The sequence below is a fragment of the Rattus norvegicus genome, chromosome 1 (genome assembly GCF_021556685.1).
Source record: "Rattus norvegicus strain SHRSP/BbbUtx chromosome 1, alternate assembly SHRSP_T2T, whole genome shotgun sequence".
NCBI classification, from domain to species: Eukaryota; Metazoa; Chordata; class Mammalia; order Rodentia; family Muridae; genus Rattus; species Rattus norvegicus.
In genome coordinates, this window is record NC_141534.1 from 260,077,550 (window position 1) to 260,099,705 (window position 22,156).

At 49.3% G+C, this 22,156-nt stretch overlaps 1 protein-coding gene across 4 annotated transcripts in view; it reads left to right on the forward strand.

Annotated features, from left to right (window-relative positions):
* The window catches only part of Gsto2 (glutathione S-transferase omega 2), a 21,921-nt gene extending 7,660 nt beyond the window's left edge, over nt 1-14,261 (forward strand). For all 4 annotated transcript variants that reach the window (XM_087564717.1, NM_001012071.1, XM_087564708.1 and 1 more), the window contains 4 exon segments: nt 2,010-2,232; nt 3,462-3,563; nt 12,698-12,804; nt 13,952-14,261. In XM_087564717.1, coding sequence (XP_087420843.1) covers nt 2,010-2,232; nt 3,462-3,563; nt 12,698-12,804; nt 13,952-14,123 — 604 coding nt within the window. In that variant the 3' untranslated portion in view covers nt 14,124-14,261.
* The last annotated feature ends 7,895 nt before the right edge of the window (nt 14,262-22,156 follow it).

Sequence of the window (22,156 nt, forward strand, 5' to 3'; positions counted from 1 at the left end):
GCCCAGCTCACTCAGGCCTCCTAACTGCCCTGACGTAGTCCTACCTCTGACGAGCAGCTTGGATTAACTCTGTTCTATTTACTTCTTCATGTCCAACTCCTTATTCTGTCTCTCTGCCACTTCTTTCCTCTCCCCCGCCCTCTGGCAATCATACCAAAAAAAGGATCTCAAGAGAGTAGGTTCTGCTTCTCGAGGGCTAGAAGGGAGCCTGGCACACAGTAGGTATTCAAAAAGAGTCTCTTGGGCTTGGGGATGTAGCAGAGTTAGGAGTTTCTTGTTCAGCATCCATGAACCACTGATTCACACCCAGCCGTTCAACCATACACTCCCACCATATACATAAAACCAAGTGTGAAGGGCCATCCATCCCTGTGATCTCAGGGCTTGGGAGGTAGAAGCAGGAGGGTCAGAAGTTCAAGACCACTCTTGCTTACATACCAACCTCCAGGTCAGCCGTGGCCACATGAGACCCGGTCTCACACACAGAAAACAAGTGTCATGCTGGCTTCCGGCTCTGGGATTGGGAAGTCGTAGGAGTGACATCAGCGTTTCCGTTCATGTCACTGAGTAGAGAGAGCAATGTGGAGATGTTGTAAATGGTATCGTTGACTCTGCCTCGACGGATAGCTATAACGTGCATTTCTAGATTCTCTCCCTTTGCTCAAATCTGTCTGGCTCTATGGTTACCTGGTCTCTGTTTGCTTTTAGAAAAGCCAGAGCAATACAACGTGTTGCTCATTTGGGGACAGCTTAGGAACTGATGCAAATATTTGTGGGGTTTCTTTGTTTTTGAGACAGAGTCCTAAGTAGCTCAGGCTAGCCACAAACACAGTATGTGTCTGAGGATGATCTTGAACTTCTGGTCCTTCTGATTCTCCCTCCAGAACACTGGGATTACAGCAGAGCATCACTGTGCCCGGCTTATGTGGTGCTGGGGACAGCCAAGGGCTCCCTGGGGCTAGGCAAGCACTTTCCTAACTAAGCTACATGTTCAGCCCCGTAGCTGTCTTTTTCAGAGTGGACTTTCCCAACCTGAACACCACTGACTGACACTTAAGGCCAGGTACTCCTCTGCCTCCGGGGAGAAGGAAAGGGGGTTGTCTTGTGCGTCCCAGCTTCTTTGTCGCACCCCCCACACCCATGTGGAGTATATCCCACTCCAGGGGAGAACCAAAACGTCCCTAGATATGGAGATGCGTTCCTTAGATGGGAAGAGGTGAAGTAATCTATTGAGAATCTCCATTTTGAAGAATGTAGCCTTCATTTCCTTCAGTCCTTCAAAAGCTCCTATCATAGTGACAGGGAGTATGGAGGACTGAAGAGTGACTGCTTGCTAGTGTACTGGACACTGCTGAGGGCTGCACACGGTCAGGGTTTGGATGCTACACTGTTGAGATGGGAATAGTTATCGCCTCCTTACAACTATGGACACTGCGCACAGCCAGGGGAGGGAACCAGCTAATATCTCAGCTTGACCAGACAGCTTCCCGTGCATCTTGTATTAACTGTTAACATTCCCCAATGTCTGTTCCGACCTGTAAGTAACATTTGCATTTTTGTGGTCGTTAATGTTTTGGTTCAGAGATGGGGGTCTCACTGTGGAACATAGACTGTTCTGTAACTTACAACCAAACCCTCCTGCCTCTGTCTGCTGGGTCCTGGGGTTACAGGTCTGAGCCACCAAGCTCTGCTGGATTTGTCCTTTCAGGCCTTATGCCGTCAGTGTGCCCGAGCATTTGAGTCTATGGAGCCTGGCTCTCTTCTTGCTTTAGCTACTCTTTGGTAGATGATGTCAGGCATGGGACTCAATCGCAGGAGAGGATCAAAGAGGTCCTAGGAAAGGCCTAACCCCACTGTAGGGATGAGCACAAGCATGTCACACATTTGACACCAAACTCCAGCGTCAAAGAAACTGTTCTCAGTATGAATGCTGATGTCATAGCTGCTCTCGTTTCAAGGTGAGCATCTGTCTTTGTGCGTCTCACTTCGAGTCTTCTTTTCCCTTTAAGGCATGAAATCATCAACATTAACCTGAAAAACAAGCCTGATTGGTACTATACAAAACACCCTTTTGGCCAGGTTCCTGTCCTGGAGAACAGCCAATGTCAGCTGATCTATGAATCCGTCATTGCGTGTGAGTACCTGGATGACGTCTTCCCAGGAAGGAAGCTGTTTCCATACGACCCATATGAACGAGCTCGCCAGAAGATGTTATTGGAGCTATTCTGTAAGGTACACACAGTTCTGAAGAGCCTCATAGACCTGGTTTTGCTTTGTGTGCGTTTCCCCAACTTCAATCTACTCCAAAATCAATCAATGATCTGGTTTCGGTTTAGCCTTGTGAGCCCCTGAAGAATAAGTCACCCGGGATTAGAGTCAGCAGTGACCACTGACATTAGTAGTGGGAGGCAGAGACTCACGGGGCTAGAAACGGGAGAAACAGCCGTGATTGCTAATCCTTTAAAAGGAGCGTTTCCCAAGCTCCAGGTGTGAAATATTGGAATGGAATTATGCCTGGGGGAAGGCTGCCTTGTCAGCAGGGCAAGAATGACAGCAATTTAGGAAGCATGAATAATGAAAGTTGTTGATAATGAGAGAAACAGTGACAGAAGCATTAAGACCTTTGAAAATAAATAGAAATTCAGTCCGGGGCTGTGGAGATGACTTGAGTGGCACACGGGCTGGAGGACCCGGTTTGGGATCCTCAGCATAACGTGAAAAGCAAGCTGGCAGTGCCTGCCGGCAATCCTGGTGCCGGGAAGGTGCAGGAGGAGACTTGGGACTTGCTGTCCATCTAGTCTGCCTGAATCTGCAAGCTCCAAGTTCACTGAGTTCTGTCTCAAAAAATAAGGCATTTGCCACCAAGCCTGATGACCCGAGTTTGATCTCCTGGACGCGTGCGGTGGAAGGAAAGAACTGACAGCTGAGAGGTGTCCTCAGACCTCCACGTGCACTTAGTGGCATTCACGCCATGCTTGCACACACACACACACACACACACACACACACACACACACACACACACTCATGTGCTCAGCTTAATGTTGTCAAGAGCTGACATACAGTGAGAAGTCAGGATGTTCCAGAGTTTCTCTGACTATTGATCCCCTTCTTGACTTGGAGGTGGGCATTGTTCCTGGTTCAGTTTTTCACATAGGAACACCGTAGCTTAAAGTGCCCCACCTAACAAGAGTTATCACAGCACGGGCTTATCTGAGCGAGCAGAGGCAGGGAGAACCCTGCTGGAGCCCTTGGCTCCTGGGCTGCGTGCGTCTTGGGACAATTGGCTAGAACAGCTGCTATGAGAACCAGCACAGATTCCCCAGAGCCTCTCACCAAGGACAGGGACCTCTGCATTGGCCGAGTTCTCCTGGGCTGGAGTTGGGAAGCTTCATCGCATTTCGGACAGAGTGGGAGCAGTTCTCACAAACATCTCGACTAAGAATCTGTCTTCTCACTAGGTCCCACAGTTAAGCAAGGAATGTCTGGTAGCGCTGAGATGTGGGAGAGACTGTACGGATCTGAAGGTTGCCCTGCGTCAGGAGTTGTGCAATCTGGAAGAGGTAAAGGGGCGTCTGTCCCGTCAGAGGCAGTGGGCCGAGCTCTGTGGTGTCTCTAACCTAGTCACCTGGCACTGCGTGCTTGCAGACCCTCTGCTAAGCCTCGATGTGGTCCCTTTCTAGTCATCCACCTGTGACCCGCGGATGCCTGCATCCCTGACCTGCTCTGAAATGGTTCTTGACAAGTTGTCCAGGATGAGCAATGACTTTGCCCTTTCCTGGTATCTTGGCATTCCCTAAGTATTTCTGCAGGACTTCTGCCGATGAGGCTGAGGCATTGGGAGGAGACTTGCCTAATGACGGTTTACTCTCTCACATTACAAAGCCAGGGGGAGGCGGTCCAGGACTGTTTCCATGCTTCCTCATGAAGCTAGCAGGGACCGAGGCTCATCCTTCTGTCTGTCACATTTAGTGCAAGGTTTATCCTTCATCACACAATGGCAACTGGGCCATCATCTTCCACTCACACTCTAGCAAAGAGAGCGGAAAAGTGGCGTGTCTGGATCCTCTGAAAGGACTCACCCAGAAACCCAGTGGCCATGACCCTTGGCAACTGGAGGCTGGGGGGGGGGTTATCTTTTAGTTGGGATATCCTGGATGCAATCGATGTTGTGCATTTTAGAAAAGGAAGGTAGGTGTGCGTGGACAAGGAGCCATCATTGCTGGCAGCATCTTCTGTGCAGGACAATCATGGAGCCCGTTTCTACCCACCCATCCTGAGGTCATCTGTGGGGCTGTGACTTCCTTTACCTCTGCTCTACAAACCGATGAATTCTTTTCATGAGTGAGGGTGCTCCCTCATATAGCCAGAAAAAAAACTGTCTTCATTCCTCCCAGAGAAGCCTAGCTATTCCTATTCTCCCATTTGACCTCATCAGCTGGAAGCAGATAAAATCCACACACGCTCCATTTCCTGTCTTGGAGATGTACAGTAGCAGTGTTTTTGCAAGATGACTAGTAAGAAATACTAACTTTTGTCTTGAGGCCGCAGACTGCCAGGACCCCACCCCGAGACGCAGTGGACGATACGGTCTTGATTTAAGATGCAGCTTTGCTGGATTCTAGGCTCTTGGGCAGCAAGATGGACCCTGGGGATGGACCCATAACTGCTTCCCCTACACCAACACTTCCATTAATCACAGTTGAAGGAGACATCTAATAAGAGAGTCTTTAGCCCAGGAAGGTCAAGTGCTGTCTTAAAAGAAGTTGAAACCTTTCTCAATACAGAATTTTTAATGTCTTTATATTTAGTGGTTGTTGTTGTTGTTGGTGGTGGTGGTGGTGTGTGTGTGTGTGTGTGTGTGTGTGTGTGTGTGTGTGTTGTTTTTGAAATGGAGCCTCACTATGTAGTTCTTGAACTCACAGAGACCTGCCCGTTTTTTGCCTTTCAAGTGCTGGCACTGAAAGCGCGTGCCACCACAGGCAGCTACGGTCTTTTTTTTTTTTTTTTTAAAGCTCGTGTGAACCAATCCCATCCTGCCTGGCTCCTTCCTCACAGACTCGTGAGCTCTGGGTCACATTAAGGAGCCGAAAACAAAACACTGAATTCAGAAAATGCACCGGAAGTGCGTTGTGGCTGTCCTTGCCGCTCTTCTTCTACACGAATCTACGAAGTTGGGGTGCAGGTGTGCATCTCCTGGGCTGCGTGCGTCTCGGGACAATTAAGCTAGCATTCCGTGCCGCACTCTGAGATGCCAGGGTGCTGTGTGTACACTGGCTCACAGAGCTGCGCATGCAGCGCCCTTCTGAGGCCAACAGTACCAGTACTTGGTATCTCACAAGGGCTGCTCGATAGGAATGCAAACCTTAGACGCCCAGAAGGCTCGATGATAAGGTGGGGGACCAACTGTTGAGCCTATTTTGAACCAGGGTGTGTTTAGTGCTAATCTGGAGACACTGGGGAGAGGGAGCTGGTGTGAGAGAGCAGAGAATCCGGGGTACAGGGCAGACCACAGTCAGAAGGCTTTTTGCCTGTGCCAAGGAATTTCCTCTTGATCCTGAAGTTGTGAGGAGTAACTGCAGACTATGAGGCAGGAGAGTGCTTTTTTTTTCTTTCCTGCTTTGCTCACTGGGGGACACCAGGACCTCAGTAATAGGGTTGGAGAGGGGACTTGATTGGAGAGGTTTCAAGAGACCAAGATAAGGTGAACTTTGATGGAGGTACTGTCCAGATTGATGTTGAAATTTGTCTCCAGTAAACAGGATGCTACTGGGACTCGGAGAGAAGCTCCAGTTTGCTCTGTTTGTGGTGTTTTGGGACAGATGTGAGAGACAGAGCTCAGGAGAGTGATAGGTAGGCTGCACTAGGCCTTGTGATGGTTTCCTGGCTAGCAGGGTTAACTAGAAGAGATTGGGTGGTTATCGTGACACTCACTGGAAAACAAATGAAAAAGACAGAACAAACTCCATTTGTAACAGGAGCTGATGGTGGACGCCCTCTCAGCAAACCTGGGTGTGGTCTCCGAACTCCGCTGAGACAGTTGAACTTTCTGTGGTTGGACAGCCTTGGCTGTGGTGGCTGCAGCTCAGGCCACTTCAGGCCAGCGAGGGTGCAGCATTGTTTCAATGGGTCAGGAAGGGGGTTTTTGTCCCACAGTGTTAGCAAGAGCATTAGCTGCAGCATACAGGATGTCAGCACTGAGACAGCCAGTGGACATGAGCGATACTAACCGTTCCTCCAAATGTCAAGAGACATAAGTCCTAAGTGTAGATGTAAGGAGATCCTAGTGAAATTAAACCTCACTAGAATAATTCTGACAGAAACGCCCCTTAATCTGCATTAACATTTTCCTGTTTTTTTTTCTGTTTGTTTTGTTGTTTGTTTGTTTTTGAGATGGAGCCCCACTATGTAGCCCTGGCTATTCTGGAACTCACTATATAGACTCAGCTGGCCTTGAGCTCATAGAGATCTGCCTGCCTTTGCCACTTGAGTGCTAGGATTAAAGGCCTGGATCACCTCACCCTTCAATCAAGTGGGTTTTACAAGCAGGATTTTGTGTGGGCTGAAAAGCTATTAAACACACATGATATTTCTGAGGGACAAATAATCCGATATTGTGTGTGTGTGTATGTGTGTGTGTGTGTGTGTGTGTGTGTGTCTGCTGTGTGTGTGTATGCGCGTGCGCCTGTGTTCATGTATGGGGGTTTAGGTGGGCTTGTGCCACAGTGGCTACATGAAGGTCAGAGGACAGTCTCAGGTATTTGCTGGAAACAGAGTTCTTAGTTTTTACTGCTACGAACAGACACCATGACCAAGGCAAGTCTTAAAATGACAACATTTAACTGGAGCTGGCTTACAGGTTCAGTCCTTTATCATTGTGGTGGGAACATGGCAGCATCCAGGCAGGCATGGTGCAGGAAGTGCTGAGATTCTACATCGGCTGAAGGCTGCTAGCAGAAGACTGGCTCTCAGGCAGCTAGGATGAGGGTCTTAAGCCCATGCCCACAGTGACACACCTGCTGTAACAAGACCACACCCCCCTAATCGTGACAGTCCCTGGGCCAGCATATACAAATCACCACGCAGAGCCTGCCCTCTGCTGTCCTCTGCTTTGTGCACCCGGTCTCCCACCGTACCACAGTAGCACCATGGCACCGACACACGCCACACTGAGCTTTGCCCGTCCCGGGATTTGGATCTCAGGTTCTCATGCTTGTCCACTGATCCATCTCTCAGCCCAAGGTCAAGATTTTAATGCAAAATATGGCATGCCTAGCAAGATACTCCATTTGCATTTTGTGACCGTGAACTCCAGATGATCTTCCTCTTTCGAAATATGACGCGTGTGCTCTTTTTATTCAAAATGATCTTTAAAAAGTCCAGTTTCCTGGGTGTGTTGGTCTTGGCCCGAAATTCAGCATGTAGAGGACAAGGGTAAGAGTGTCAGAAGCCTGGGCTAGCCTGGGGTGCATAGTAAAATGCAGTCTTGGAAAACAGCAGCAACCATGAAACTTTTAAAAATATTAAGAATTCACTTAAGGCTATATAAATAACATAAATAAAATCTTCTGCTTTGATGATCAGACCAACAGCCTGCTGTCCTGTCTGCCTGCCTTGAACGTGGGCATGCGCTCCATGCTGTCGGGATGCTGTAAACTAAGCTCACATTGAACCTGCCTCTGAGGTTCAAACCCAGCTATTCTTGAGTCATTAGTCTAAGATGTTCACCCTGTCTCGTTTTCTTCTGTGTGGGCTTGACTTTACCACTTCAGCACCACACTCTGCTGTGCTCTGGCTTTCTTGTCCTTGTGGATTCCAGCATGGCAGGGCCTCTCAAGGCTGCTTTGCTACCAGCGACTTATTCAGAACATTTTCACGGTGCTCGTTAAACCCTGCCCTGTGTAGCACCGCAGCTTGCTGGATTGGCCGGATTCTTTTCTGATGCTTTGGGTTTTCCCTCGAGGCCTGTGATCTAACCATTAGGCATCAGCTCTGCGCTCTGGCTTTGCTTGGTCCCTGTCCAGCTGTTACCAGTCTTGACTGAAAGAGGCCAGAAGCAGCAGGAGGGAACCACGGCCACAGGGCACTTCATGGCTCAGCCTCTTGATGTCTGTTGGCCTGCTTTGTATTCCTGTCCTCTGCAGTCTCATGCAGAGTTTCCCACAGGGCCCAATCGCAAGCCTTGTGTGCACTGTTTGCCCGAGGGTCGTATCCTTGTATCCACTTGGTAATGTGTGTGTGCCATTCAGGAGCTCCTGTGGCTTACAGGGTTTAAATTTCACCCATCATCTTAACATTTCTCCTCCCTCCCTTCCCTCCCTCCCTCCCTTGTTACCTCCCTCCTTCCCTTCTCTTTCCATCTTTTTTCCTCCCTCCCTTCCTACTTGTTTTTCAGACAGGGTCTCACCCTGTAGCCCAGGCTGACTGCAGACTCTTCATCCTCTTGTCTCAGTGTCTCTAGTTCTGGGGTTAAAGGCATGCTCCACTACGCTCAGCCGCAATGTTAGTGTTTAATTTGTCTTTTCTTCTTTACAAACAAAAAGACGTTTTAGCCCAACAGTTTGTGCTGCTCGGTTAAGTTTACTGTTTAAGGAAAGTTGTCTTGGGGGCTGGGGATTTAGCTCAGTGGTAGAGCGCTTACCTAGGAAGCGCAAGGCCCTGGGTTCGGTCCCCAGCTCCAGAAAAAAAAGAACCAAAAAAAAAAAAAAAAAAAAAGGAAAGTTGTCTTAAGATCTTGTCTATCAAGTTTGTGGAGTTCCATTTAAAGAATCTCTCATATTTAAAGGAAATTCGACTATCTTCTAAACACATTTGGTTTTCGTTTGAACTTTTGATCCAGTTTATCTCTCTTGAGATGTGGAGGTGTGACGTCTGTAAATATGGAGGAGCGGTATCTCCTGCAGAGCCTCTCCTGTTGCTCTCAGGCACAGGGAGCCCTCTGCCTCCTCAGAGATCGAGGGGCACTCACTTGGGTTTGTGTCCGCCACACATTGATTGCTTTACGAGAATCTGGTTAGGTTATTTCCTAGCTTCTACAAAATATATTTCGATTAAGAGAACTGAGCTCATTAAAAGGATTGCAGCTGAGGATTTCCAGAGTCCCATCAATCCCTAAATGGTGGCGAGCTGCACTCTGTCCTCACAGAGCAGCTCGGTCCTAAGTGATAACCAGGCGGAGGGGGAGGGGCGGGTCCTACGGAGACCACTGCTCAGCCTCTCGCCACACAGCTCCTTGCAGGAGATCTCGTGACAGCATGAGCTCAGGCCTGGCTGTCCTGTTTCTGTGTGGCAAGGGCCTGGAATTTACAATCTTGAACCCTCCTCTTATGTTCTTACCAACTCCAAAGACCTCTGTCCCAGACTCAAGTCCCCTACTCCTGACTCTGGATATGGGCTTGACTCTACTGCTTCTGTCCTGGAGAGTGCCTTCGCACATTAGCAGAAGTGTGTGTGTGTGTGTGTGTGTGTGTGTGTGTGTGTGTGTCTAACTTCCAACTCTTGGGAATTCTTCCCCTCTTCCGTTAAGTACAGAGCGTCCATCAGGAGGCAGCGCTGCTTGAGGACCGAGACCAAGGATTTCCTGGTGCTGGGCTGTAATGATGTCAGTGTAAGGCAGGTGGCTGTTGCAAGGGTGGAAGCTCTTAGACTGGGCTTTTTAGAATGGTTGATTTAAAGAAGTCTAGATTAGCTTTTAAAAATCACTCTTGTGTTATCAAAATAGGGGTGGTGTGTGGCTCGAGAATTAGATCCCCCCAGTTCTGTGACAATTCTTTCTCAAAAGCCCCACAGGTTTCTTTTTTCCCCTTTGAGGGAAAGGAGCCTTGGCCACTGTTCCATACCATTGATGGCCACCAGGGGGAGCCCCACACACTTCTTCCACGTGTGTTCCCTGCTGATATTCTTCTTGACCACGCTAGAGGGAGCCCTAGCGTGAGCTGAAGGGTTCCGTGGGTAGGCGTCCTCTCCACATCAAACGGTCCTCCTCTGTTGCTGTCACTCACTAGGTACTCCCTTCACACCTCCAGTCTTCCTTGTCAGTGGCCGGGGAAGACAGAACGCATTTTTTATCACCGTTTTTAAAATTTTTACTCATTTATATTTCTATTCATTATTGTGTGTATGTATAATGTGTGTGTGTGTGTGTGTGTGAGTGTGTGTGTATGTATAATGGGTGTGTGTGAGAGTGTGTGTGTGAGAGAGAGAGAATGTGTGTGTGAGTGTGTGTGTATGTATAATGGGTGTGTGTGTGAGAGTGTGCGTGTGTGAGAATGTGTGTGTATGTATAATGGGTGTGTGTGTGAGTGTATGTGAGTGTGTGTGTGTATGTATAATGGGTGTGTGTGTATGTATAATGGGTGTATGTGTGTGTGAGTGTGTGTGTATGTATAATGGGTGTGTGTGTGAGAGTGTGTGTGTGAGAATGTGTGTGTGTATGTATAATGGGTATGTGTGTGTTTGTGTGTATGTATAGTGTGTGTGTGTGAGAATGTGTGTGTATGTATAATGGGTGTGTGTGAGTGTATGTGAGTGTGTGTGTATGTATAATGGGTGTGTGTGTATGTATAATGGGTGTGTGTGTGAGTGTGTGTATGTATAATGGGTGTGTGTGTGTGTGTGTGTGTGTGTGTGTGTGTGAAAGCAGGCAGCTGTGATGATCAGAGGATAGCCTTGGGTGCTGATCTCACCTCCACCTTGTTTGAGGCAAGGGTCTCTGTTTGCTTTCCTCTGCCTTAGTCAGGTTGTCTTCCCACAAGCTTCTCCAGATTCCTCAGCCTATGTCTGCACAGTAGTGCAGGGATCACCGATGTCCTATCTGGCTTGAGCTATTTTTTCACGGGTTTTTAGGATTTGAAGTTAGGTCCTCACACTCGGGCGGCAGGCACATCTGCACGCTGCTGATCCGTCTCTGTCACCTTAGATTATGTTAAAGTTGATTCTTTTGAGTGCTGCAAACACCAAATACCCCTTTGCAGGCTCTCCCGGTCTCAGTGTCTGGGGTTCAAAGAGTGGAGTAGCATTGTGTTTCTGAGGTAGCACATTTACACACAAGGGAGCTCCTATGGAAGATCCTAGGGACAGCTGCAGGTCTCCAGGGAGGCCAGGCCAGGTCTAGTGTCACAAGGAGGAAGCTGTAAAGGAATCTGTGGGGAGGCCGGTCTCCAGCGCAGGAGAATGAGGCTTGCCTATACACCGTCCCCTCTCCATGCTGTGACCAAGTGTGTGACGAGGAGCAGCTTAGGAGGAAGGGATTATTTTGGCTTATGATTTAAGGTTCCTGTCAATCACGGCAAGCAAGGCCTAGTGGCAGAAGTGTCACGGTGGAAGTGGCACGTAAGGCTGCTCGCACACCTCTGTGAGTGACAGGAAGAAGGACCAGCTGCCGAGAGCGTGGATGGCCTCAGCGGGTTTGGCAGTTGAGCGCCTCCCACTTTGTTCTTCCCTTCTGTCTTAGTGACTTTTCTGCTGCTGTGATAAAACACCGTGACCAAGGCAACTTGGGAGATTTTGGAATATGCTTGGCGTTTGTTGCTGTTTCTACTCAGTGAAGTCTGCCTTGAGCGTTTGAAATAGGATCTCTCAGTGGCTCGGGACTCAGAGTTGGACTCTGTCAGGGACTCCGAGGCTCCACCTGTCTGAACATCCTAAGCTCTTGGGGAAGCCAGTGAGGCAGCCCTTCTCCATGGGCTCCTTACATTCGTGTGGCCAGCCCTTTACTGACTTAGCCGTTTCACCAGTTCCGAATGTACTGTTTGACTCTTTCATCTAAGATGGAGATCTCAGCCTAGGCTTCTTTCCACAGTCACCTGGCCTAGCAGCCTCTGCCAGCAGAGGGGGAAGTGCTGAGCTGGCTGCCTGCTGTGTAGGTCCAGTGAGCAGTGCACTTAGCTGGGAGCTTGGCGCCCTGGGGCTCTCTCAGGGCAGTTCAGCAGTAACTATTTTTGTGTTGGAAACTGCAGGCCTTTCATGGCTCTCTGGTCATGGTCAGTCAAAAGTCTGATTGCCTTAGAGTCCACCTGTGTGGTCCCATTTGTCCCATTCGAGAAAGACTGAGTTTTGTGTTATTGTAGAACGTTAGTGATGCTGAGTGTCAGGAGCTTGAAGGATTGGAATAAAAGAGGAAAGTATGGTAAAGGCAGCCGAGGACGCAGGGAAACCCACTGAACAGCATTGTCCCGTCTAGACCTAGCCCTGAAGCCACTGAGAAGGCAGAAGAAAGACCAATGGGGTCTGCAGCATCCCTGAAGTACAGAGTAGGCAGGAGATGAGGTCACGACTCCAGCAAGTGGGGTTTCTAACTGCTGGTATTTAGCCTCTGGCTCACATTTTCATGTCTCTGGGGAATGGGCAGGTGTTGGCTCGAGGCAGGGCATCCTTGCTCCAAGCTCGTCTGCTCTGGAGACAGCCTAGGACTTGGAGGAGTCTGGTTTAGACTAAGGGGAGGACTAGGCCACCTCTTCCTGAATTGCTCTTCCCAACTTGTCCAGTCAGTGAGCCGTGTTTTCTGTTGGGCGTTGAGGAGAGGCAGAGAGCAGGATGTGGTCAGGACATCGTGGGGAGGGAAGAAGTGGTCTCTTGGAAATAGGCAGGCAAGCTAGCTCTCCTTCCTTGTAATTAATATGATATTTATATTTGGCATCTGTGACACATGTCAGCAAACACATAAACTCACTGGCTGTTGTTCTGTGTATATTTCTAGATTCTTGAATATCAGAACACTACCTTCTTCGGTGGAGACTCTATATCCATGATTGATTACCTCGTCTGGCCCTGGTTTGAGCGACTGGATGTATATGGACTGGCTGAGTAAGACATCTGACTATGTGATTGCAAATTGAATGAGTGCCAATTGTCAAGAAGCTCTGGGTCCCACTGACTCCCCTGTGGACTGTCTTGGGATGTTTGTGAAACAAAACTCAGGGCTCCATACTGCTCAGGCATGCTTCCGTGTCCAAATGCATATATTACCTACATGTCTATGGCTAAGGCTCAGTGTGCAAAGCCCCCCAACCCCCATTGCTTCAGAGCCCACCGTCCCCCATGTATTCACAGACACGCAAAATAATCTAGTTCCCTCCATCGCCACACACATGGTCCTGCTGAGTCACGGGGCACATGCCACGCAGCCGAGTCCCCTCTCATGTCCTCCCAAGTAGAAACGCCCTTTGAAAACCAGGTTTCAAAAGCAGCGCATGCATTACTCTTCATATAAACAAAGTAGCAAGCACGTATCACACAGGTGTCACACTTTAAAAGCTTTGTTTTAAAACTTTGTTACCTCAGAGCCAGGCCTGTGTAGTGTTGCTGATGCAGATTCCAGCCAGCCATGCCACAGGTACCTGACATCTCTAGGATTTGCAAAGTAGTTCTTTAGATCAGACATAAGACTGGGTGGTGAGATACACAGGTAACTCATAAACCCATCTCCTTCCAAGGCAGCGTGGAGATCCTGAGATTAGTAAGACCCTACCAAGTGTCCTGGCCTCCATCCCACCAGTTGTCTTACCTTAGCATGTTGTCTCTCAGACCCTAGCCCTGAATTCCCTTGTTCATGTTTGAAAAGGCCAGGGTTTCAGGGGTTCACGCTTGTCTTAAATTTATTTTTAAAGTGTTTAGGAAGCTACTCTCTTTTTCAAAGCCCTAAAAGTAAAATCTGAAAATGGCCTAAGACGGTTTACTAGAGAGGCTGTCAGTCAGTCAGTCATGAAATGAAGAGGCTTGATTCCCCTGCCTCAGTTCACAAGTGTTCCGCCACTTTCACAGAAGCCACTGTGACAGTGTCAACAGTTGGACACACCGGTCCTAGTAAGCCTTGTCCTCAGTGAAGATCAGGTTTACTGCATAATAACTAAGCTTATCATATTTCCCAAAGAAACCCAGATTTTTGTTTCTTTATAATCTACAGAGTGAATAGTGTCCCCTTTCCCAACCTTGTCCTTTCCCTGTCTTGCAGCTGTGTGAATCACACCCCAATGCTGCGGCTCTGGATATCCTCCATGAAGCAGGACCCCGCAGTGTGCGCTCTGCACATTGATAAGAACATTTTCCTGGGCTTCTTGAATCTCTATTTCCAAAACAACCCTTGTGCCTTTGATTTTGGGCTGTGTGGCCCAATCGTACGGTAATCCAGTCATTGCCCAGGATTCTCCTCATATCTGATTCTGCATCACGGGTCATCTTGGAGTCAGTGTATTTGTTTTTTTGTTTTTTTTTGCTTTTTTGTTTTTTTGAGGTCCCTAATAAACATGGACGTGTAAAATATAGTCAAATTATCATGTGTCTGACTCCTGCAGCCCGCAGCTTCTAATGATTCCCTAGAAAGTGTCCAGCACAGAAGCACAAGTGCATTTTGGGAGCTAGAGTGACCCCTGGATGCCTGGCCTCTGGCTCGTTTGATTACTGGTTCCAGTGCCGGTGTTACCAGCCTCAATTGACAGACGTTTAGATTGGAACTCTCCAAAAACTTCTCTGGTGAGAAGAGACCTTGAGACGATGGGGAAAGAAGGAGGAGAAAGAAGAGGAGGAGATGAGGAAGGAAGGAAGGAAGGAAGGAAGGAAGGAAGGAAGGAAGGGAAGACAGACAGACAGACAGACAGACCCCACCACACACATTCTATGATTAAATACGCTCTTTCAGCAACGAAACTCTGCTGGCCACATGGGAAGGCGGGTGTATCATTCCTGTTCAAACTTTGGCCATGAGCCTGGGAGACACCCAAGGGTCTCGTGACTGGAAAGAATTCTAGAGCAGGAAATGAAACACCCGTTTATCACCCTAGACTAACTACGTCAGGATCTCACTGGTGTTGCCGGAGCTCAGGATGTCTCACGAAATGTTGTATTAACCAGCATCCTGTCTCGAAAACACCCTCCCCTCTAATCCCTCTCACGAGCAAAGGTCACTGCTGGATACACGTCACACAGCAGCTGCTTCCAACAGATGCCTCTGGTTGCTTGGTGGGTACCAAATCCTGGAGCACGGGAGGATAACTGATGGAGACACGGGTCCTGCCCCATGGAGATCTTTCTTCTCTGCACCAGCTTGGCCCGGGGGGTTAGCTGTGTACTAGGACTTGCCTCGCCACGATGGTCTGACTTGGCTTCCCTTCGGACCCCCATCAACTTGACCAGGCAGCGCCGTGGCACCAACGACTGAGAAAACCTCGGTCTGCCAGCAGGCGCCTTCAGCAGAAAGCTGCTGCGACCACTTCCTCCGCAGGAGGACTGTGCCATGCTGATTTATCCAGTGCATCCTCATCTGCCTGCGATCGTCTTGGCTTTGTCGTCTCCTAAGATTCTTCCAGCCTTTCAGCATCCCCAGCCACGCCCAGAGGCCAGGCGACAGCAAGTTCGATGTTCTGCCTTAACGTGTCCCTGATTTGGACTTGGCCCAGACCGACTCCCCTACCCCTGCGTCTCCGCTGCCTGTGCCAGCTGCTAGTTATGGGCTTTCCCCCACCATATAAATAGTTACCAGGTGCCACTCCATGCCGCTTGGGGCTAGGTGACCAGGCCTGCCAGAAAAGACGCCATGTGACAGGCAAGGCCGTGGAACCATCTGTTCCGGATGTGGTGCCCCGTTGCCATGGTGCCCAAGCTACCGTAGAGTCTGTGAATCACTCTTTGCTGGGATCTATGCTGGGGAGGAGGGAATCATTCCTGTGGTCTCTCCTAGGGCTGCTGGGTCTGATTAACTCTGCAGGTGCCTAGAGAGGCTCCAGCCTGTGACCAAACTGTCGCTACGGAAATGGTACATCTCTGGGTCAGGGAGGCTTCCCAGTAGTTTACAAAGCCTGAAGAGCCTGGGAACGTAGGCTGGAGAGAAGTGCTCAAGGGAGAGGCCGCAGGCTGATGGCCTACAGCCTCCCCGGGATTCCGATGTTCTTTGGGTCTGTGTGACTCCTGCACACTGCCCGGGTCTTGGTTTCCTTCACTACCCTGAACTTAGTACTTCCTGCTTCTTTCTGTTATATTTCTTTTCTTTCTTTTTTTTAAAAGTTTTTTTTAATGTGTGTAAGTGTTTTGCCCCGTGTATGTATGTGCACCGTGTACATGTCTGGCGCCCAAGGAGGAAGTCAGAAGAGGGCATCAGATCCCTGGGACTGTAGTTACACGGTTGTTAGCCCCCGTGTGGGTGCCGGCAATCAAACCCAGTCCCTGGAAGAGGACAGATGCTCTCAACTGCTGTTCCGTCTCCCCTCCACCGGTTCTCGATGTCCCCTTCCTAACTCACACAGCAGATGGAGTCACCAATGTCTGGCTGAAACTCGGGCGGAGCCTGAAGATCATGAGACAAATAATAGTTTCATGACGAGTTCTCATGGGGATCGGGGGGAGAAAAATATAACACATTACACATTAGGGATGGCCATGGTGACTGCTCAGTGCTTGCAGCACAGTAAGGGACCCGAGATTGGCTGCCTAGCATTTATGTAAAGCTCTGGACATGGTGGGTGCGCCTGTGATCCCACTACTGTGAGGGCAGAGACAGAAGGAATCCAGGAGCCTGCTGACCAACTAGCCTGGCTACATTTGTGTGCTTATGGACGAACAGGAGACTTTGTCTCAAAAACAAGGAGAACCTGGAGGGAAGCTCAGAGATTAAGAGCATCAGCTGCTCTTTCAAAGGACCTGGGTTCGATTCCCAGCACCCACATGGCAGCTCGCAACCATCTGTAACTCCAGTCCCGTGGGGTCTGGTTCATTCTTCTGGCCTCCAGGGGCACCGCCCACATGTAGCATTCAGACATACATGTAGGCGATGCACCCATAGATATGAAGATAAGTTTTTAAAGGTGGAGAGTACTAGAGGAAGACTCCTTGTGTGACCTCTGGCCTCCATGTGCACATGTGTACCCCAAACTCACAAATAAAAAAATGCAATAATGCGAAAAAAAGGAAGTCTTACATGTTCTCCCACGGAGAACCGTTTTAACCCTGGTTGTTGAGCTGGACTGAATCCAGTTACATCATAGCTGGAGTTGAGGGTGTTTGTAGCCCTCGGGGACGGTAGTGGTGGCTCTGATGGCAGGATGTTAGTGAGATTCTTTCTGGGTCTCTGATCACAGTCACTGACATGACTGTGAATGTTAAAGGGGATTTGATCTAGATCACACTTGCCTTTTCTGATGCTTGGCATGCTGCATGTGGCTGCCATGGTGCCTTGAAACTTTTCTGTTGGTGCAGGATAGCCTCTCCCTCGATATTTCCCCTTCAGTTTTCCAGAGTGTGCGCACCCTTTGCCATTGTCCTACCTCCCTCTCCCTCTTCTCTTTGGGGCTTTGTTTCACCCATACTCTATCCCCAATGGTCTGAAGGCAACATGGGGAAAGGGCGTGGGTACCCCTAGAGGTCCCAGGTGCAGTGGTAGAAGGAGACACTTGGCCTGAAGCCAGGGGAAGAGGTCATTGGGACTCACAGAGGAAGCTCCATAGGAAGTCAGTCTTCACCTAAAACTAGCTTCTCACTGTGGGATCAATAACGTTGTTTACTGAGTGCTTAAGGCCTGTTAGGGACCTCACCTACAATTCTTACTCTTCAGACCCTTACAAGGCAAATGGTAATTGCCCCCATCCTACAGAAGGGCAAGCCGAGGCTTTGAGTCCTGTGACGGTAATGAGCAGAGCCAGGGTTTATGTAAGTGCTCATTCCAGAACCTACGCCCTTAGCATCTGAGGCCCTCTGCCTTCTGTCACCGGTTCTGCCCTCCCAACCTTCCTCTCTGGTGAAAGGAGTAGGAGCTCTCAAGCAAGAATCATCCCTTTGTTCCGTGATTTCAGGCACCTACTGGGCTCTTGAAAAGTATATGCCTCTCCTAATGGGAGACAATTGTAATGTCCACAAAGGAAGAAGTTAATGCAGACACACGAAGAGGCTGACACCACCATGTAATCATTAATATCAAATAACTTCAAAGGTACCCTCTGAGAACAATCATGTACATGTGGTTTTTTTTTTTTTACTGTCAATAAACGTACTTTAAAAAAATATCATCCCTTTGACTTCGATTTCCTAGCCCCTCTCTGATAGACAGGGCACACAGACAGTGGTGACTGGCGACCAGTGTGTTTGCTGAATGGATATCTGTGAGTCTAGGATGGGGTTGATGACTGGTGGGTTCACCTGGCCCAGCCCTAGGGGAAATCTCATGGGGCAGCTGTTACAGCTTTTCTCTCCCTTCTTGTCCAAGAGGGAACCCTGTCTCTGGGGCTGGAGGGGTTCTGATGTGCCTTTTTCCAGATTCTAAGAGCCAGGGAGAGCAGAAGTGTGAGAGGGCCAAGGCACACCTCCTCACATTCTCTAACTGGGGCAGCATCCCAGACTCTTTTGGTAAGACCCATAAATGCTTCCTAGGTACGTGGCACATGTCCAGCTCCCAGGGAGATATTAGTGAAACAGTCCCTGTTGACACTGTGCTGAAGGGGCCCCCAGGGAAGGCAGACTCAATGTGGGAGGCACTGGTCCCGGGTGACAGGTATGACACTGGCTTTGAATCCATTCTTGGGCTCTAAGTGAAGCACTGCACACGTCTCAGGGGCATCCCTATCCCCATTTCATGGCTGAGGTAATAGAGGCAAACCTCAAACGTCCAGTAAGACTGTGTTAGGATGAGCCACTGGAACAACCTCAGCTACTAGTCCCTGCAGCCATGGGCTCAGCGGGGATGTGGCTGGGTGCCCAGGGAGCAGCCTCCTGTGTGAGCCTCTCCATTCGGATGGTATGTGAAGCTGGGGCAAGGGCCTGCTCTTCCCGAGTCTTTCGGCCTCATTAAATACCCAGGACAACCTCAACACTTAATGGTTGTGGGTCTGGATTCCTGTGGCTCCTGAGCTTCTGTCTGGCCAGGTTGTAAAGCACCTGAGGAAACATGGACAGCACTTCTTAGCCCCTTTACTAGCTGAAGCTATGGACACAGGAGAGCCTGCTTGTTTAGGCCATCTGCTGTGGTCTGGTGTATCCCTGATTCCTGGAATGTGGGTCTGTAACGGCTGCTTCCTCATCTCCCATTAGGATCGACCTGCATCCTCTACACCCTGCCTTCCGGAAGCTTCCGTCAGCATTATTTATGCCATTTGGAAGAGACTCAAGGGCAGAGTCAGTCTTTTAGAGGCTCTGTCTAACCTTTTCCCCACTGAGAACAAGTTCTCAGCCCGCCCTCCAGAAGTATGTAAGTCACGAGGCTGGGAGGAAGCATTCCTGTTCCCTTGTGAATTCAGTCAAGGGTGGCTAGAATGGGGAAGCAAGAAGTGGGTCTTCACTTTCTGTTTCAAATAAAATCAGTCCAAGAGAAACCAAAAGTACAACTATGTGCTGGAAAGAAACAGGCAGGACTGACATCCTCCCAGCTCTCCTTCCCACCCATTTTACAATCCCCACTGTGCACGGAGGAAAAAAACTGTGTTTAAACACCTCTGAGGTTTATGTGGTTTGATTTTGCTGGAAGATACTTTGTTGACAGTTTTAACTCTCTGTTCTCTTTGTGGCACTACAGAGGAACATCAGAAGGCTGGCAAATGCTATTTCCTCCCTAAAGCAAAGCCTCATACCATGAAGAAACAAACCAGCTGTGCCCAGATGAATCAAGCACATGTATTTGGAAGACAGAACAGTCTGGGTGAGGGAGATTTTCTTCGGGGACTTGCATTATCCAGGGTATGAGAAAGCTAAATGGCCAAGGGCTCACACACAGAGATGGCCTGGCCGTTCTCATGCTCCTCTTTAGAAAGCCCCAGAGCTTCCCAATTTTATTCCTGATGATTTACACTCTTTAGGCCTCTCTGATAGTCTGTAGCCATTGGCTTTTCCATTGGCCCAGTTTTTTGGGTCAGAGTCATTGCCTTGCAGTGTTGGTTTCCTCCGAGTGCCTGACTCGATTCAGTGCCTGTCCGCAATCACACATCTGTGTCAGCTGGCCAGATCCCTTGATCGCTCATCTCTATGGGCAATACTTGTGGTGAGCACACAAGGAGCGAGTTTTTCAGCATGGATGCAGTGACAACTAAAAGAGGGAAGATCAGCGGAACAAGCTGAGCGCTCAGACATGTGTACCTCGGTGTTGTTTCTAAGAGAGAAAAAAAAACTCCACAGCATTGGAGACGGTTGGGCTCCTCGGTAAGGGAGAGGTGCAAACTGAGGCACAAGGGAAAACAGTGAGACAGTGAGGGGCCATTTTAAAGACTAAGATACAGACAAGCGTCCAACAGGATGTCCAGGAAAGTCAGATGTCGTGCTGTCACGTGTGTAAGAGCAGGAGGAAGACATTCATACCTGTACTATGCAAAAATCAGGGAGAGTTGGGAGGAGACCCAAGGGACGACAATACTTGTGATTGATTTCTGGGGAATGGACCGAGACGATGTATGTGACTTGATTTGTCAGCTTAAAACATGCATAATGGTATTGCTGTGTGTGCGTGTGCATGTGTGTGTGTATGTGTGTGTGTGTACGTGTGTGCGTGTGAACACTAGCTAAAAGAACAGCTATCTTTAGAAGGCACTGAGAAAAGTTAAGTCTAAAAAGCTCCCTCCCTGGGCAAAGCAGGGTGCAGAGGAAGGGGGATGAAGCAGTTCCAGGCACGTATTTCCCCCCTGAGAATGGTTCTTGCCTCTGCCTGGGGCTCACTACTGGCCAAACCAAACAGCCTTCCCGCTCTCCCAGAGGATGGAGACGAGACTGAACAACTTCTGAATCAGCCTCGGAGAGCCTGGACAGTCATTGGTGGCTGGCACAGCTGACCTCTCCCCCCTCACACGACACTGGGCACACAGTCCATTACGTGACAGCTGTAGATGAATCGGTAACTAAAATGTTGTCGATTTTTCACCACTGCTCACTGCATGAAGTCCGATTTTACTTTAGATTACCGTTCAAAGATGTCCACAGTTTGGCCTCACAGACCTTCTCCACCTTCACTTGCATGATTTCTCAGTATATACAAACATATGTTTTCTTCCGAATCTGGTTGGACTCTTAACTGCCATATTCCCCCATGTGGCCCCAGTCCAGTGACTCGACCCTTCTGTATCTCGTGTCCTCATCTGGAAAATGGAGGTTACAATAAAAGCACCCACTTCAGGACTGGATGCTCACATCTGTGTGAGCACAAGGGGCCTGGATCACAGCATGCGGGGGTTGGGTGGGTGCTGCTGCAGTGTGACCGCCCCTGCCCACTCATCTCTAAGTTTCTCCAGGTCTTCCCTAACCTCCCTAGGTATCAGTGGTTCTCAGATTTCTTAGCTGGGAAATCAGACCGAATGTAGATTCTTTGATGTAGTGAGGTCACTGCAGTGGAGCCCTGTTCTCTGTGGCATGGATGGTGAGGGCCACACTGGGGTGCACTGAACCCCACCAGCACTGAGTTCCAGTCTTTGTAGGTATATTCTATCACACCCAGTTTATGTGGTGTTAGGGATCGAACTCTAGGACCTGTACCAGCCTGCCAGGAACCAGGGCCTCCCAGCCACCTGCTGCCCTGCTCACTTGTGGGACTGCAGCTGTGCTCAGGGAAAAACTGTGGTATGGCTGGCACCACACTGACCATATTGACCATAGGGCTCTGACAAAGGGATCACTCTTCCCCCGGGTCTCTCTCAAGAAAGCAGCCCATTGGGGTTTTCTTGAAAGGAAGTAAGGATTTGCCTCCACTGTACCACCGGAGGGATGCTTAGAGCTTTACATGTTCACTTGAGATTGGATTCTGAGCACCATGCAGGTTCAAGGCAACCAGGCCAGCTCTCGGGGTGATTTGGTTGACAGTCTTGATAATGAATGAACATGCTAGCTCTTCCCAGGGAGCCGTGGATGGCGTTACCAGTCCACACCTGCCAAAGGTTCTTGCTTTGGAAGACTTGCATGGTGGTGTAGCGACTTTAAGAAGCTAAGTCTAGTGAGAGGACTTCAAATTAGGGGTCCTTGGAGGAGACCAGGATGTTTGTAACGGGACTCTGGTTAGTTCTCACAGAGGTCAGTGGTGTAGAGCCCCAGGCCTGGCTCTTTGTCCCAACCAAAGCAGAGTGTTCCCATTATAGTGTGCCACCCTCGCCAGACATCGGGTACAGCCATCGATCTGAAACCTAGAGCCTTCTAAATGTCGAGCCGTACAAACCTCTTTTCTCCCTTGGTAGTTCATTTTCAGTAGCCCACGGTAATGAAAGCACCC